This window comes from Pseudochaenichthys georgianus, chromosome 12 (genome assembly GCF_902827115.2).
Source record: "Pseudochaenichthys georgianus chromosome 12, fPseGeo1.2, whole genome shotgun sequence".
In the NCBI taxonomy this organism is placed as follows: domain Eukaryota; kingdom Metazoa; phylum Chordata; class Actinopteri; order Perciformes; family Channichthyidae; genus Pseudochaenichthys; species Pseudochaenichthys georgianus.
In genome coordinates this window covers 12,455,378-12,473,442 of record NC_047514.1, presented here as the reverse complement: position 1 = coordinate 12,473,442, position 18,065 = coordinate 12,455,378, and the positions used below count along the sequence as shown (strand labels likewise).

General features: G+C 40.1%; 2 protein-coding genes across 2 annotated transcripts; both read left to right on the top strand.

The window, feature by feature from the left end:
- The first annotated feature begins 792 nt into the window (after positions 1 to 792).
- LOC117455854 (uncharacterized) lies at positions 793 to 3,046 on the top strand. Its single transcript, XM_034095464.2, has 4 exons — positions 793 to 1,436; positions 1,766 to 1,967; positions 2,076 to 2,203; positions 2,898 to 3,046. The coding sequence occupies exons 1-2, from the start codon at positions 887 to 889 to the stop codon at positions 1,897 to 1,899; spliced, it is 684 nt and encodes a 227-aa protein (XP_033951355.1). The 5' UTR covers positions 793 to 886; the 3' UTR covers positions 1,900 to 1,967; positions 2,076 to 2,203; positions 2,898 to 3,046.
- Positions 3,047 to 13,666: 10,620 nt separating this feature from the next.
- Positions 13,667 to 15,838, top strand: LOC117456557 (SH2 domain-containing protein 3C-like). Its single transcript, XM_034096487.2, has 3 exons — positions 13,667 to 13,685; positions 14,531 to 14,815; positions 15,379 to 15,838. Exons 1-3 carry the CDS (start codon positions 13,667 to 13,669, stop codon positions 15,825 to 15,827), a joined length of 753 nt encoding a protein of 250 aa, XP_033952378.1. The 3' UTR covers positions 15,828 to 15,838.
- Positions 15,839 to 18,065: the final 2,227 nt, after the last annotated feature.

Below are 18,065 nucleotides of genomic sequence, written 5' to 3'. Positions count from 1 at the left end.
ATTGATCTATACAAATGAGCTTGTGTTAAAAAGGTTTTGTAATCTTATGGCCTCAGATGAGTCTCTTAAAAACCCCAAATCTGATATTATGATCATCCAAACTAATCCATCTTTATTGGACAATGCACTAATAAAGCAAAAATAGTGTGATATGTAAGTCAACGATAATGCAATCAAAGTTTTGTAGATACGGTAAAGAGTCACAGCAGCACTACCTTAAATAAATTACAGATTTGATCCAGGAGGCACTGTTTACCCATGATTCAACACTTCACTCACAGAGAAAAAGGATGCACCTGGTGTAGATGAGTCACCTTCAGCTGGCTGGACTGCTAGACACACGCACGCACGCACGCACACACGCAAAAGTTAAACCCCAGCATGGCAATAGGGGTAAAGTCAAAGGATCACCAAATATAATCTCCTGGGGACTGTAAATGTCTAAAGCTGAGTTTCCTGGCAACATATTTGATTATGATGGATAACTGAATGGACCTGCAGAGCAACGACCAAGTGGAAAGTGACACTTTTCTACCCTTCACCTGCAAAAGGTTACTTAAAGGGACATGTAGCAACCAGGACAAGGGTCAATATGAGTAAATACCTATACAATACATTCAGATAGACACAAAACAACTGCTGAAAGAAACATCAATAAATAGACATAGAATAACACATAAGCTAAAAAACACAGTAGTTAAACAGTGTCACTTTATACGGAATATTTGGAATTCTGGAGAAAGAGTTCTGCTCCGGAATGTTCACAACATATGACCATGGAACTCTGCTGGATCTCCATTCCAACGGGGACTCTCACCTGGTCATTACACACAAACCTGCTGGAGAGAAAGCATTAGTACACCTACAGAGAGAATAAATTCAAACTATGAACACTACAATGTCTTCTAGACAACACCTGATTGCTCAAATGGAGCTCGTACAAAGCCTGTCCAAACTCACCCCGGAGGAGAGGAAGGTAGAGGTCAGAAGACAAATGTATGTGGAGCTGAAGGAAGTGGAGATGGAGCGCAGACAAAATGCTGCTCTGGAGACCCTGGCAAATAGCGAGAGGGACAGAGAAGAGACTCCAAGAGTTCCAAAAAGTCTCAAGAGTGCTAACATGGAGAAGGACAGGAGGAGGCAGAAGGCCCCTGAGACAAGAAGGCAAAACCAGTTGAAGCAAGAGAGACTTCAGTGGCAACAGGTGATACTGGAGGGAGTCAAAACCCCCACCCACAATTTCATTGCTCTGAATGAAGAGCAAGAGAAGAGGCGAGAGGAGGCTGACAGCCTGACCCCCCACCTGAAGTCACCTGAGACCAGAAATAAAACTCTGTACAACAACTGGGTAGCAAAGGAAGAAATGGACAGTGAGCCTGTCGTTGATAACTCCACCTATCTCCTTTATGCTGAGAAACTAAAGCCAACGTTTGATGGTATGTCTCATCAGGGTTTGGAGGGATACTTTAGAAATTGTATCTGTAACAATAACTACTTACATGTCAAATCATTTAAAAGTGTATTGTAACACTGTAATCCTGTTAGTAATCTCTATTTATATTTAAATGTAACAGCAATCTGATTACAATTCTTTAAATGTAATTTTAATCGAACACAGTTACCTTTTTGTTTGTATCTTGATAAGGTAATCTCGTTACATGTAATCCATTACTCCTCAAGCTTGTGTGTCATATTCCCCTAGAGTGGCCTTGTTTTTAATTTGTTATTAACATGTAGGTCAACTTGTATCTTCTTTCATCTGAAGGAAAAGCAGCTGAGGTCAAAGAAAGTGTACAGTCCATGCAGAAGGACAGACTCTCAGTTGGACACTGGGTTGGAAAGTACCGGCAGAACCATGAGAAGAAGCGGGAGAAACACCGGCTAAATACACAGGCTTAATACGAGCAATACGTCGCCTACAAGAGCCATGGCCCCCAGAACACCGTGCTGAACGACCTGTTGGACTGGTCCGTCTGCTAAAAACAACAGCTTTAAATCCAGATTCAGACCAATTTCATTTTAGTGTTATTGTTATTGACCTTGTTTCTTTGTTTTCTTTATTGTTTTCTCTTTAGTAAACAAGTATTGGAAAAGAAGAATATCTTCAACACCTGCATTAGAAAGGAAGAAAAGGACAGTAGTCCTGTCATTGATTCCTCCAACTATCTCCTCTATGCTGAGAAACTAAAGCCAAAGTCTGATGGTATGTCTCATCAGGGTTAGGAGGGATACTTTTGTAATCTGTTACAATAACTAGTTACACTTAAGAAAATCTAATCAGTTTGATTTTGAGTATCAAAATATAAAAGGAATATAACCTGATTGCTTTCCGTTAGTTTTGGATTACGTCAAAACGAAGTGCAATGCAAATGAAAACAAGAGAAAGTAAATTAAAATAAGATGATTTGTACTTAAGTGTATGTAGCAATGTAACCTTAGAAAGAGAAACAAAATATTTCATATAAAACATTTAGTAACACTAATAGCTTACAAATGCTGTTTATAAAACCTTAATACATGAATAATCAAAAGCATCGACTGTATTTTGTTTCATAAATCAGGAGCCGACCTACTGCATTAAAAAATAAATGTATTTAAAATAAAGAAGAATTAAAGCAGTCTAAATATATACCATGAAGAAAATGTATTCAGAACGGCTATAATTTATAAATCTTTATTTCAAAGTGTAATGTCACACTGTAATCTTGCTAGTTTATTTTATTTTTTTAAATGTAACAGTTATCTGAAAACGTATTTTTCAAATACAGTTACCTTTCTTTTTGTAATTTCGTTACATGTATTACTCCTCAAGCCTGTGTGTCATATTCCTCTACAGTGGCCTTGTTTTAAATGTTTAATTCACAGGCAACTAAAGTTTTATCTTCTCTTGTCTGAAGGAAAAGCAGCTGAGGTCAAAGAAAGCCTGCAGTCCATGCAGAAGGACATACTCTCAGTTGGACACTGGGTTGGACAAGTACCAGCAGAACCATGAGAAGAAGCGGGGGAATTGTTGTTTCTTAAGTAAAAATGTGTTAATTTTAAAACATCAAGTTGATCTGTCTATTCTCTTACAAACATGTTGGTTAAGATGTGTTGACTTTTCTACAACACACACAAGTTACCACATATTATCATATTGGAATTATGCATTTGAAACATGTTGTCTATTGTTTTAGCAAGCCAAGGCACCTAGGCTATAGTGCACACACACACACACACACACACACACACACACACACACACACACACACACGCACGCACGCGCACACACACACACACACACACACACACACACACACACACACACACACACACACACACACACACACACACACACACACAAATGGTGGCCATACACAACTTGACTGCAGAGGAATAACAGACCACATGAGTAGGCCATTAGTCAGTTTAGGCTAAAACACAAACACAAACACAAACATTTGAAGTGAAAACAAAAGTATACTATTTCGTTTTTTTTAAAATGCCCGTCAAGCTATCTGGGTTAACAGCTGTTTTACCCTGAGTTTTTTTGTTATTGTTTTATAGTAGACCCATTAGCCCACACACAACACACACAACACAGACTCCCGTGTAGCATACCTCGGGCGTTGTTCTCCACTGCGAATTTAAGGCTTTTCTTTTTTTTAAATGAAGAGAATAACTGAAGAGAGGACCAGACAATAGCCTTATCATAATACACTTGTTTATCTACCAAACCACCTGCCATGAAGTAGTATGGCGCATCCCGCTGGGTTTACAAATCACTGAAAATTGAAAAGGTTTAGACAGTATCTTCATAGCATAGTGGGTAGTGAGGATTGGTCTTCTACCCTAAGGTTATGGGTTCACTCCCCACCTGGAATCTTTTTTCTTTTTTTCTTCATTAGGTTGTCTTTTATTGTGTCTTGAAAGAAAGTGTTTTTCATGAAGACCCTTGGCAGTCAGAGCACCAAATCAGTCTCGATTGGAAAAAAGTTGTTAAGGAGAAATAGTAAAAGCATTTGATAAGCTTTTTAACTTCTGTATTCCTAAAAGTGCTTTATGTTCAAGGTTGGAGGTGACCTTGTTTAATCAAACAGAAAAGCAGTTGAATATTTAAAGAAAGGTTTTCAACAGTGACTTTGAAGTCTGTTTGATAAGTATGATCTAAATCCACCCAGTCCCTGTGTCTGTTAAGTACAATTGTATGATCATAAATTGAGAGCTGTAATTAAGTCCAGCAAAATGAGAATATGAAGCTTAGAGTCTGCACTCAATAGGATTTTTGTATTGTTAATTTGTGCTGTTTCCATACGGTAGTCCAGCACATCACCACCTTCATCTAAAGTAATATTTACAATATTCCAACAATGTCCCCAAAAACAAATCTCTATGATTTTGTGTGTAATGATATATATATATTTATAGTGAATGACAATATAATTGAAATGTATATATATATATATATATATATATATATATATAAATAACAGTGAAAACAAACATCAATTCAATCCAGGTATGATTAAGCATTTCAAAATAATGTCATGCATTTTTCCTTTATTTTTGGATACAATAGAATGACATATACAGAGGGTGTGTTGTGTCAAGTCAGGCTTCTCACTTTGCTGCTTTAATTTCACCCTGATGACAAACAAGGGTATCAATAATTCAGCCCCCCCCCCCCCCCCCCCCCCCCCCACATACCGTGTGTGTGTAACAAATAGAGGCCAAGTCAATACAAATTGCCAAAACCTGATGACAACACAATTTGAAATACTTTTTTCTTGACCTTTTCCTCGTCCATTGTCATTTCATTTTACGATTATCATTTTTGACATCATTTGTCTTTTGGACAGTAATAATAGGGACAGGTGGACTACTTGAAAAGCAAAAGCCATGAAAAAAGGGTTGTTTAGAACAGAAATAGACATTTCCGTGGTGCTTTGTTTCAGTTCTTTATTTATCAAACACACAGTATTTGGTTGCTGTATTAATGCTAAATTAAACTAGTTATGGATATAATGTAAAACATGTACTATCGACCCAAATAGTGAATGCAATACCTGCAGAGTAAAACGATTTGGATACAAATTGAGAAGTTATTCTTAATTAATTTCAGCATGACACAGGTTATGTATTGCACAGGTACAGCAGATATCATCCTGCAATAACTTCATCATTTATATTCAAGGACAACATTGCAGAGTGATTCATTGCAGCGCTGTGCAGGTGATACATGGACCACTTTTTTCAAATCTGTTTTGAGTTACAGCATTTTTGACTGGATAATAATAAAAAAGACATAATTGCAAAGCTCTCGACTTTAAACTGAATTATGCCAGGGATACAACATTAGCCCCGCTTCACCTAAAGCTAATGCTGAAATGATTGGAAACATAATGGAAGCAAGAAGGTAAAAATCATAAAACAACATGTTTTTAAGTTTCTAGGCTGCATTATAGGCCTTGTGTTTATGCTTTTTTAATTAGATAAAAGCTTGTATCTGTTCTATTTATTACAATGTGATCATAAAATAATATTAAAATCAAGGATAAGATTTAGCTTTCATGTTTTAGATATAAACCTATCAGTTCTGGCAGCTTACACCAAAACCACATGCCTCAATAACCCTGAATAACCAAGAAGTAAGAATAACCTTCATGACTATAATCTATTAAATTACATTTTATATTGTCCAGTAAGCTTTTATATTATGATATACAAGAGGCTGTGGAAACAATTACATCATATTTGGTGATCAATTACAGTACCCTTATAAAAAGGTGTTGTAAAAAATGTCAAAAAATTATCTCAATATTTATACTTTGGTTTGTCATTTTGGTAATCTAAGAAACAGGTGGAAGGGACTTCAGTGAGGCTCATAGCATTTTTATACTATTGTTTAAATACGTGTCAGTTTGGTGTGTGTGCCTCTCACAGGGCGGTGAGTATCAAAATGCCCCCGGGTACAAGTGACTGATATTTGTCATTGAATGAGGAGCCAGAGAGCTGAATTATTGAAGTCTTGTTTTTCATCAACCTGAAATTAAAGTAACACACACACACACACACACACACACACACACACACACACACACACACACACACACACACACACACACACACACACACACACACACACACACACACACACACACACACACACACACACACACACACACACACACACACACACACACACACACACACAAACATTTGAAGTGAAAACAAAAGTATACTATTTCGTTTTTTTTAAAATGCCCGTCAAGCTATCTGGGTTAACAGCTGTTTTACCCTGAGTTTTTTTGTTATTGTTTTATAGTAGACCCATTAGCCCACACACAACACACACAACACAGACTCCCGTGTAGCATACCTCGGGCGTTGTTCTCCACTGCGAATTTAAGGCTTTTCTTTTTTTTAAATGAAGAGAATAACTGAAGAGAGGACCAGACAATAGCCTTATCATAATACACTTGTTTATCTACCAAACCACCTGCCATGAAGTAGTATGGCGCATCCCGCTGGGTTTACAAATCACTGAAAATTGAAAAGGTTTAGACAGTATCTTCATAGCATAGTGGGTAGTGAGGATTGGTCTTCTACCCTAAGGTTATGGGTTCACTCCCCACCTGGAATCTTTTTTCTTTTTTTCTTCATTAGGTTGTCTTTTATTGTGTCTTGAAAGAAAGTGTTTTTCATGAAGACCCTTGGCAGTCAGAGCACCAAATCAGTCTCGATTGGAAAAAAGTTGTTAAGGAGAAATAGTAAAAGCATTTGATAAGCTTTTTAACTTCTGTATTCCTAAAAGTGCTTTATGTTCAAGGTTGGAGGTGACCTTGTTTAATCAAACAGAAAAGCAGTTGAATATTTAAAGAAAGGTTTTCAACAGTGACTTTGAAGTCTGTTTGATAAGTATGATCTAAATCCACCCAGTCCCTGTGTCTGTTAAGTACAATTGTATGATCATAAATTGAGAGCTGTAATTAAGTCCAGCAAAATGAGAATATGAAGCTTAGAGTCTGCACTCAATAGGATTTTTGTATTGTTAATTTGTGCTGTTTCCATACGGTAGTCCAGCACATCACCACCTTCATCTAAAGTAATATTTACAATATTCCAACAATGTCCCCAAAAACAAATCTCTATGATTTTGTGTGTAATGATATATATATATTTATAGTGAATGACAATATAATTGACACACACACACACACACACACACACACACACACACACACACACACACACACACACACACACACACACACACACACACACACACACACACACAAACAATCACAGTCATTCACTCTAGCAAATTACTTCTGAAAACCTGCATGAGGCACAAAGTCCAAAATGAAAGTCCAACCTATTACCTCAGGGTGTGTGCGTGTGTTCACTTGATTGTGTGTTTGTGTTTATTACACTGCATCATATTTCTCAATTTACTCTACCTGATATAAAATCGACAGAGTTAACTGGACCTTATTCCCTAAAATGACCTTGTCCTGGTCGGCCCTGAGGAACATAAAATATTGCATCACCAAAAATAGACATTTTAAGGACAAAGCAAATGACCGGAATGTGTATTTATGATAGGATCAAACATACCATTAGGCTGGTAAAGAGGCAACCATTAATTTACAAATCATTATGGCTACTAACTGGATTTATGCAAGCCAATTTATCAGATATTATCTGCATTAAACATGCATGTATCTGCTGAAATCTGTGGTGAAGTGTGGCTTATTCAAGGACCTTCGATGCCACCTAGAGGGCGTTTAAGAGACGACAAAGATCTTAACTGTTAGTGTATGAACTGACTACAGTGAAGCTTACATGTTCTGTCTTCATTGAGCTATGACGGGCTGAAAAAGCTTTTTTTATTTGCATGTGTGCATTCAAAAAGATTATATAAGATATATAAGTTTTGTTGACACAATAAAACCAGAAACTGTGATGATGCAACAATAAAGTCTAAAGTAATGTTTTCAGCACCTGAAACCCTAACCACTATTCAAGGTAAGAGGATGATAAATATATGAAAACAATAACAATACCTGTGGTTTCAGCTGATATTGACTTTAATAATGTTTAAACATTTCATATGCACTGAAGTTAGATTTGTTTCACTCTGTTCTATGGCTTCACACTTCACAGTTTCATAGCTGCATGTGCTTGTGTGATATGGTCTTGACAGGAAGCCAAGTACATCTTTGCAAAAGCTGCACGCCCAAAAGTCAACAGGAAATGAAAGCCCATAAAGACTATGGCTCAACATGTAAACTAATATACACACAACTGGTATGATCTTAACTGGTCTCCCTAGTATTTGAAGAAAGGGGGAGAAAGATACAGAAATGACCTCTTCTCACTTTAGATCTATTTTAGCAAAATGATCAGATTGTGGTGATGGTCAGAAGGAAACACTATTGACTGCTGCTAGGAGACAGGATGCTGACCACGGTTTCTGCTTTTAAAGTCATGCCATTTATTTTACAATAGGGTACCATATTACAATGTAAATATTTCTATGCAAAACAAGGTTAACAAAAAGGGAAAAACAACACATGCTGTAGTTTTACATAATCAAAGTCTCCAAAAATCAACCTTATGAAAACCTTTCTCTGAGTGAAATATCCAAACCCAGGATATTCACAATGTCTTTTCATACAGATATACCCACAATTCTGACTAATATTGGGTTTCTTTGAAGAATGGAAAGCATGTTTGAACTTTGGTTGAATGCACATCAAAGGCCTTTAATGACTGATTCATTGTTAGGCTATTATTCAAAGGATGGTCCTTGCCACATATATTTTAGGCATTTTCAGGTTTTTTTCAATCAAATCAAACTGTGAAATGCTGAATGCCCTTACACACCACCCTAACACCAAGTATCCAAGATGATCACCTGAATTGATGTAACTGCAATACTTCCATCCTGTGGAAAGAACAAGCTGACACAATAATCATAAACACAACCTCAATGCATTAGTATCCGGTGTGACTCACCCACACTCACAGAATTCACATTTGTGCATCGCAGAAATCTGAGATGTGCTGATCAAAATGTCCCGGCATAAATACATATTTCAAATGTTTCAGGTGACTTAATCATGCATGTCTGAAGCAGCATTATAATCTCTAACCTAATCAAACATTAACTGTTCAAAAGCGGCATAGGAAAGATGAAAGTACTCAGGGTAAAAAAGGTGTATATCATTACTAAGAGCTTTATTGAGTAGGTGTAACTGTATTAAGGGTTAAACTCATATCTTTATAACTTAGGGTTTAATGTAATTGTAAAACCATTGGGCCACTGAAAAGACAATAACAACTCAGGAGGGAGCCAGTCTCGAATGAGGCCCATCAGCTCTGTTCTGCGGCCACTTCCCCCCCAGAAACTGTATTTAATTCCCCGGCCACACGAGGACGAAAACGGTCGTTTGCGTTACTGTTTAGTGTCATATAGACCGTTCGGCCACACGAGGACGACCGAATACGGCACTAAACGACTGAGGAAACGATAACGGGTCCCAAGGTGGATAGAACGGCATACGCAACGCTCTGTGGGGTCCAACGGCTCCGTGTGTACGCCCTATACGATCATTTGATAATGATGAGGCAATAGCCCCGCCTCTCCCCACCTCTGCTGCTCACCCCCGCGTCAAAGTAAACTGCACACTGAATTCAGATTATTTATCTTTCTCTCGATATGGACATAAACGCGAGTGAAGTCTAATCTGACAGGACGGAGACACCTCTCAAACTAAAATATAGTTTTAAATATGTTTATTTTTACTGTCGGCCGGGTCACTCATTACTGGATCAGCTGCTGCATGAAACAGACACTGGCGCTGTCCGAAGAGAGGGAGGAAAAAGAGAGGCTCCGTGTATTTTATTATAATATTATATAGAGTCGTTATTCATTTGTTTTAAAGCTCAATAAATAACAAAGAAGACCTTTGACCGGCACTTTTATAATTTTGTCGGAAGATTTAAACTTTAATACACGTTGACTGGCGAAAAACTCTGCCCGGTTCCCTCGGCCCCCACCGCGGAGAATAAACAGAAGGGCAACCATGACAACCATGCTTCTTCGCTGCTTTTGTGGAGGAAGTTACAGCGCCACGTACAGGCTCGGCATATGTACTGCAGCTTCTCCAGCGGTTGGAGCTAAAGGGAGCGGTCTCGTGTGGGCAGACACTATCCGGATGACTATTGCGTGTGGACGGAAGGTTTTTTGCGATTGCGTTTGCGTTAATCCTATGCGTTTAGCCGTTTTCGTCCTCGTGTGGCCGGGGCATAAATCTCATCCTGATCACTGACCTGCCAGTGTGCAACTCGATTTGGACAGGATAACAACTGGTGACTTCTAGAATTGTGTGAGTAACATTCTGTTTTTAGACTTCTCTGTTTCAGTGTGTGTACTCTGTATACATGCTCTGTAGTTGATCTGACTGAAATTGGGATTTTAAATCTCAAAACCGCTACAGTATCTGTCAGGCAGAAACTTGGGACAAGTAATTTGACTGAAACCTTAAAACTGAACTAACTGACTGCTAGGGTTAACTTTGATTTAAACATTTGTAGAATACTAAGAGCTTTATTAAGTAGGTGTATCTGTATTAAGGGTTAAACTCATAACTTGTTCCTGTTATCTCCATCAGAACAACCTTCTGGATCCGCACCAGTCTGGTTTCAAGGCAGGTCACTCCACAGAAACTGCCCTCCTTGCTGTCACTGAGGAACTGCACACGGCTAAAGCAGCCTCCCTCTCCTCTGTCATCATCCTGTTGGACCTGTCTGCTGCATTCGACACGGTGAATCGTCAGATCCTCCTTCACACTCTCCAAGAACTTGGAGTTTCAGGCTCTGCATTTTCCCTCCTCACCTCATACCTCAAAGACTGCACCTACAGGGTTACTTGGAGAGGGTCGGAGTCCGACCCTTGTCAATTAACTACAGGGGTCCCTTAGGGCTCTGTTCTTGGTCCCCTCCTCTTCTCCTTGTACACAAACTCGCTCGGATCTGTCATTAGCCCGCATGGTTTTTCATACCACTGCTACGCTGACGACACCCAATTAATTCTATCCTTTCCCCGCTCAGAGACCCAGGTCGTCGCACGCATCTCTGCTTGTCTAGCTGACATCTCTCAGTGGATGTCTGCTCATCACCTCAAGCTCAACCTTGACAAGACTGAACTGCTTTTCCTTCTGGGAAAAGATTGTCCCACTCTTGACCTAACAATCAACATCGGCACCTCTGTTGTTTCCCCGACTCAGACTGCAAGGAATCTGGGCGTGATCCTAGATAACAACCTGTCCTTCACTGCAAACATCGCTGCTACAACCCGCTGCTGCAGATACACACTTTACAACATCAGGAGGATACGTCCCCAGCTGACCCAGAAAGCGACGCAGGTTCTGGTCCAGGCTCTCGTCATCTCACGCCTAGACTACTGCAACTCCCTCCTGGCTGGTCGACCTGCATGTGCCATCCGCCCTCTGCAGCTCATCCAGAATGCAGCGGCTCGTCTGGTCTTCAACCTTCCTAAATTCTCCCACACCACACCGCTCCTCCGCTCCCTCCACCAGGGGCGGACTGGCCATCGGGAATACCGGGAGTTTCCCCGGTGGGCCGGTGCTGTGTGTGGGCCGGAACAAAAAAAAAAAAGTTTCTAAAAATAAAAATAAAAAAATAAAAAATCCTTTTTTTTTGCCTAAATCCTACCGGCCCACATTTGTAAGTGTTCCGGCCACTCCCTTTTTTTTTTTGCTTACCTAAATCCTACCGGTCCACATTTGTAAGTGTTTCTGCCCAACCCAGCCCAGTGGGGTGTGGCCAGGGTTGGGTTGTAACGGAATACATGTAACGGCGTTACGTAATCAGAATACAAAAATCAAGTAACTGTATTCAGCTCGTGTTACATTTGAAAAACGAGTAATCTGATTACAGTTACTTTCGTAAACCTGAAGTGAATACATTTTGGAATTATTGGTGGAAAGATTTCCTCACAACCTGTAATATTCATTACTAAAGGTACAGCCTTGTCTGGTTTCTTGCTCAAGGGCACCACGGCAGGGCAGGAGGTGAACTGGGACCTCTCCAAGTAGAAGTCCACACTCCAAATAGGTCTGGTCGGGGACTTGAACCGGCGATCCTACGGCTCACAGTCCAAGCCCCTACTGACTGCCATAGATTTAGTCCCTAATTTTGCTCTCAAAATGGACCAGATTGATGCATTTAACTTCGACATTTAAAAAAAAAAATCTTCCCGCGGGAGCTTGCCCCCGGACCCCCCTAGAGGAGGTGAGGTCCATCACCTGCCCACACCCCCATGTTAAATTGTCTCACCCATGCTTCGTACGTCGCCCATGTTTTATTCCATGTGTCAAGTCAGGCAAATTGGGTCAAAATGTTATTGCATCAATGATCTGTTAACATTAAAATCACTAAATATATGCCGTAACTATTTTTGCTCTAGGCAACTCAAGGGCTCAGGTAATGTGATTACTATATGAATAATTGTCCAAAATAACATTAAAGGCATAGGGTTTTTTGTTAAGTAACATACTTTCGTCGCCGGCCGGCCGATACATGCCGCGCATTAAGTGGGCCTGTCTGTCAATTAATCCCCGGGCCACTTTTTCCCCCCAGTCCGCCCCTGCCCTCCACTGGCTTCCGGTAACTGCTAGAATCCACTTCAAGACAATGGTACTTGCGTACCATGCTGCGAATGGATCTGGCCCTTCCAACATCCAGGACATGGTTAAACCGTACACCCCAGCACGTGCACTCCGCTCTGCATCAACAAAACGGCTCGCTGCACCCTCGCTGCGAAGGGGACCCAAGTTCCCATCAGCAAAAACACGTGGGTTTGCTATCCTGGCTCCAAAATGCTGGAATGAGCTCCCCATTGACATCAGGACAGCAGATAACTTACACAGCTTCCGGCGCAGACTGAAAACTCATCTCTTTCGACTCCACTTCAAGCGATAGAACTATTAACAAAGCACTTATATACTAATAAAGGACTGGCTTACCTAAAGCCAGTTGTGTAGCACTTGAAATGTTTTTGCTCTATGAAACCTGATGTACTGATTCTGTTTTCTTCAAGTTTGTATTTTGTTGGTCGAACGCACTTATTGTAAGTCGCTTTGGATAAAAGCGTCAGCTAAATGCAATGTAATGTAATAAGCGGTGATAGGTATTATTACCTCTGGATGAGTTTATAGCCAGCTGTTTATTTTAATGGGACTCAAATTACCAATCAGCACTTCTGACTTTACACCCTCCAAGTTTCCATCGGCACTCTATCTATCCAATCAACACTTTTTCATTCCAGCCTGACATGTTTCATATATTTATATTCTTATCTTAACCTTTTCAAGCCTTGTCATCTCATCTTTTCATTTCCTCTTATCATTGGCCCTCTCTGGTCTACACAGGAAGTGTCACAGTGTGCCCTGCCCCTGTCGCTGCCTCTCATCTCTCAGCCACAGAGACACACACGCCTCTGTGAGCAGTAACTCACCCACAAGAGAGGAACTGTGGTTCATACCAAAGTTTTCTCCACATTAACACAGCTTATCCTCCCCAGCTCTACTTGGTGTTCAGTCCTCTCAAGATGATCAATCTGTCAGCCAGATTCCGCTGAGCCACGCTGCAGCCAAACATGAGCCTACGGAAAATCAGTGAGTACTGTGTGTGTGTGTGTGTGTGGGTGTGTGTGTGTGTGTGTGTGTGTGTGTGTGTGTGTGTGTGTGTGTGTGTGTGTGTGTGTGTGGTGTGTGTGTGTGTGTGTGTGTGTGTGTGTGTGTGTGTGTGTGTGTGTGTGTGTGTGTGTGTGTGTGTGTGTGTGTGTGTGTGTGTGTGTGTGTGTGTGTGTGTGTTGTAGCAGCTGCACTTCATGTGTTACATATATAGTAAAAGCATTAACTGTCATGTTAGTTTTACAACAATGTGGTGATAATGACGACATCCAAAAAACACAGTTGCAGCTTCATTTCAATTCAGAAAAGAAGACGTACCACGATATTAAAAGATTTTATAGAGACGTGCTGTGTTTATTCTAATTAATTTATATAGAAATATAATTGTTATTATAAACAGTATAGCTGCAAATGGTTGACTGCATCTACATCTCATTTGTTGGGTAACACGATCAAGACACAAGGTATTTTGCAGTAACAATTCATTTAAAGCTGAATTTGTTGATGTTGACCACTTCAGGGCAGCAGAACAAACTGAAAACACAACATCTGTAGGTTTATGTTACTATTTGTGGATCTGTTTTAGTCTTTAACAACTTGATAAAATATAACTAACTCTTAATGTACTCTTAACCAATATATAATAAGAGCTATGTGTTGGTTCAGCACCACACATTTCATAATAGTGATTTGATGTAATATAAATGACAAATTATTATTGTACAGCTGTAATCCAACCAGCTTCTTTAACTTCTCTATCCCCATCAAACACGTCACAGTTACCACATTCTGAGCATGTCTTCTTTTCTGACTGTTCCACCCTCAAGGTTCCAAGTGGTTTGGTAGCCTCACCAACCTCACATTTCGTCGGTCCACTGAGAAATCAGACTCCAAGTCCTCTTCAAAGTCTGAATCAGGAATTGTGCCTGAAGATGGCACGGACTGTGGTGGTGTCACCGAGGCGACCCTTGCTCCAGTGGTTGAGACCACCATGGATGACATGGATGGCATGCGTCCTCGCACCTCCAGCTACGTCCGCTCTAGTGAGGACTACTCTCACATGGGCACCTTGCCACGGCTACTCATGAAGAAAAGAAGCAAGAATAATAAAGGTAAAGCTTCAGAAGTTAGGAACAACACTTTTGTGATATCTATTAAAGGTCCCCTATTATACTCTTTTTCATCAATATATTATAGGTCTCAGATATATACAAAACATGTCTCTGACGTGTTTGGCTCTATACCAAACAGATCATGCATTGTAGCATCCCATAATCCCCTCTGTATCAGCCCTGTTCCAAAAGTGCTGATTCTGGGTCTGTTACTTTTGATGAAAATAAGGAGCCACTCCCCACGCCGCTCTGCTCTAGAAGGAGATTCAGGTGATAAGGTTGGCGGGGGTTACCTTGGTTGGTGATTGGCTAATGGTTACACAAGCCAAAAAAACCTTATGACATCACAAAGTGGCCAAAATATGATCAGCTCATTTTCAGACAGGTTTTTATATAAATGGATCAGGACACAAAGTGAGGGGGTCTTTGTTCCTGAAACTTTCAGAATCTCTTTACACAGAGTGTATGTATAAAATGCATGAAAAAGTGGATTTTGCATAATAGGTCACCTTTAAGCTAAACAAATCTTTATGTTTATTTCTGATGTTCCCGCCTCTTTGTAGGAGGCCCCAATGGCAATAAGAAGAGTAAAGACAAGACAAGCATCAGCAGAAGTCAAAGCCAGAGACCTGTAGGGTCCCAAGAGTGGGCCCCCCTGAGGCTCAAATTCCCCTTACCCACAGTGGCTGATGTAGAGCTTGGAAAATCCTTTCTCACTGATCCCAAGACCCAGCCTGAACCTGCAGGGGAAACTGATGTTGTCACAAACACCCAAAACACCGACCATGGCCCTGTAGCTGCCATGCCGCCATCTAGTGGCTCAAGTGCCGCACCCAAACCAGAGGCTTGTGACGAGCAGTGCATCACCCAGACAGGTGTGGACATGAATCCAGAGGATGGGTTGGAGCCTCAGGCTGTGTCTGAACCAAAGCAGAAGGCAGAGAGCACAGAGCTGACAGGAGGAGGCGACAAAGGAAAAGGAAATCCAGACTCTGACATCGTTTACTGGTGATTTTCATTATTTTTCCTGTTGGATTTGAAAGGTATATTTTTCATCCTTTTGAACACTTATTGAAAGAGAAAAACAAACTTATTCAGGAAGAGGGGACAATGCCATTCATTAAAGGGCCGGGTGTATAACATGTTGACCCAGATTTGGGTGTTACGAATTGTTATTAACACTAAGCAAAGGTCATAAAGTTCATAAAGGACAACAGATCGGCCCATTACAAATAAATGTGTTAACATCAAGTGACGACTAAAGAGTACTAAAAAAGTATTTCCAAGTATTTTTATTTATTGGAAAAATATTACACATGATTCTCTGTCCACTAAATTGGACAAAAACACACCGCTTCTATATACCAACCTCATTATTAACTACAAATCGTATTTCATTTCATCTAGTTTGCCGTTGTGGTAATTAAAACAACACTTTGTTGAGATTACTTGAATTATTCGAGTAATGGATAGTGTAGTGTATTTATATTATTACAACTCAAGAGCTTGCAATTGACACCACACCACACTTGCCTAGTGTGAAAATATATTATATTCCTTAGCTTAGGTAGCCTTATTTATTTATTCAAATAAACACACAGTAAATGTTGGCCTTGGTATAATCCAGGGCTGAATAACTGTACACATTACAGTGAAGACACGTTGGGTCAATAGGGAACAGAAGCGCAGTTTTGCCCCTGGCCCTGGAAAAGGTTAATCCGTCCATGCTCCATGTTAACCAGGGGGCGTAAAATGATGTAACTGTGCGTGGAGACACCGGGAAGTTGGCTGCTTCACAGAGTGCTGACTTTACTGTGTGGACACAACTTGCCTCGAGCGATGGGTGTGAGGTGAGACGATAACAGGATTCATTACTTGACTTTTTCACAGGCAGCAGGTGATATCGATCACTTTCATTGATCAGATGCTGGCGTAAAGCTGGCGCACTGTTGGTTTATTTTATGTTTTCTTATATTTTACATTGATTTGTGTGTTTCCTCACAGGAGACCGAGGTCATTTTGTGCGTTAATTGTGTGCGTTACATAATGTGTGGATAAAGGATAATGGATAAAGTGGATTAATCAACAAATGTTTAGTTTTTAGTTTTAGGGAAACATGTTGTGTAACTCCTCCCGATTGCATCTTCTCCTCGCTACTTTCCCATGACATCTCTCACTGCCGACAATATTCCATGCGTGATAACGGTGTGCGTGTATCGTGTTACAGTAGGATGTTGCGGTGTGTGTGCACGCGTGGGTATGCGCATGTGCGAGCGTGCAGCATCAGCCCATTAGTTCAGCACAGGGACCGTGGGAAATATGGCTTTATGGTGTAGTGTAGGTTCACTATGGCCACTTCAAAGAGCTCTCTGTCTCCTCAGCCCTAAATCACAGGCACTTCACTCAGCCTGACTGTCCATTTCCCTCTCCTGCTCTTATTCTGTCCAAAGTGCAGCTCTTCATACTTTGTCTGGCTTTGCCTTATGGAAAACAAAGTTCACTTCTCAGTCAGTGGTGGTGCTGCTGGTAAGATTTGGCTTTGAAGTGAAATGTGTCATGTGTGTGTTAGTCGGTTTATAGCTGGCATGATATATATGTAGTTCTTTATTATTGGGCACTCATTTAAGCTAGATTGATGTTTAACTAAAGGTAAAAACTAGTTGATTTACAGTAAATCTCTGGCTTTACCATCTCAACTGTTCTTGATGCTCGTTTTCGTGTTATACTGTATGACAACTAAATATAGTTTAGTGGTGGACGTTAGGTCAGATTGAAATAGTTTTCAATGATGATCATATATATGTTGTAACATAATACACGAAAAACGTAACTACAAGGTAAACATAGTTATGTTAACTTGTAGTTAAGTTTTTCACTAACTTGTGACATTTTAGAGACACAACAATTACCTGATTCATTAATAAAGATAACATGCAGATAAGTGTAGCCCAAGCAAAGCCAATTTTCAAATCAATTTGAATTATATAGCCCACGATAACATGTTTCTCTCAGAGCTTTTACAGTTTGTACAGCCTATGAACAGCCTCTGTTCTCACATCCTGAGTCAGATGCTGTTGCTGTTTGTACAGAGTAGAAGTAGTAGTAACAAATAAAAGTCAAGCTTTATATCACGTGTAACATTAAAGTCAAAGTACAAGGGTTTCATACAGCAACTTAAGTTACTGCTCTATTTGAGGTTTGTTTGCAACAAATTGACTATTGCCTGCAGACACTTTGCATCGTTGCCAAG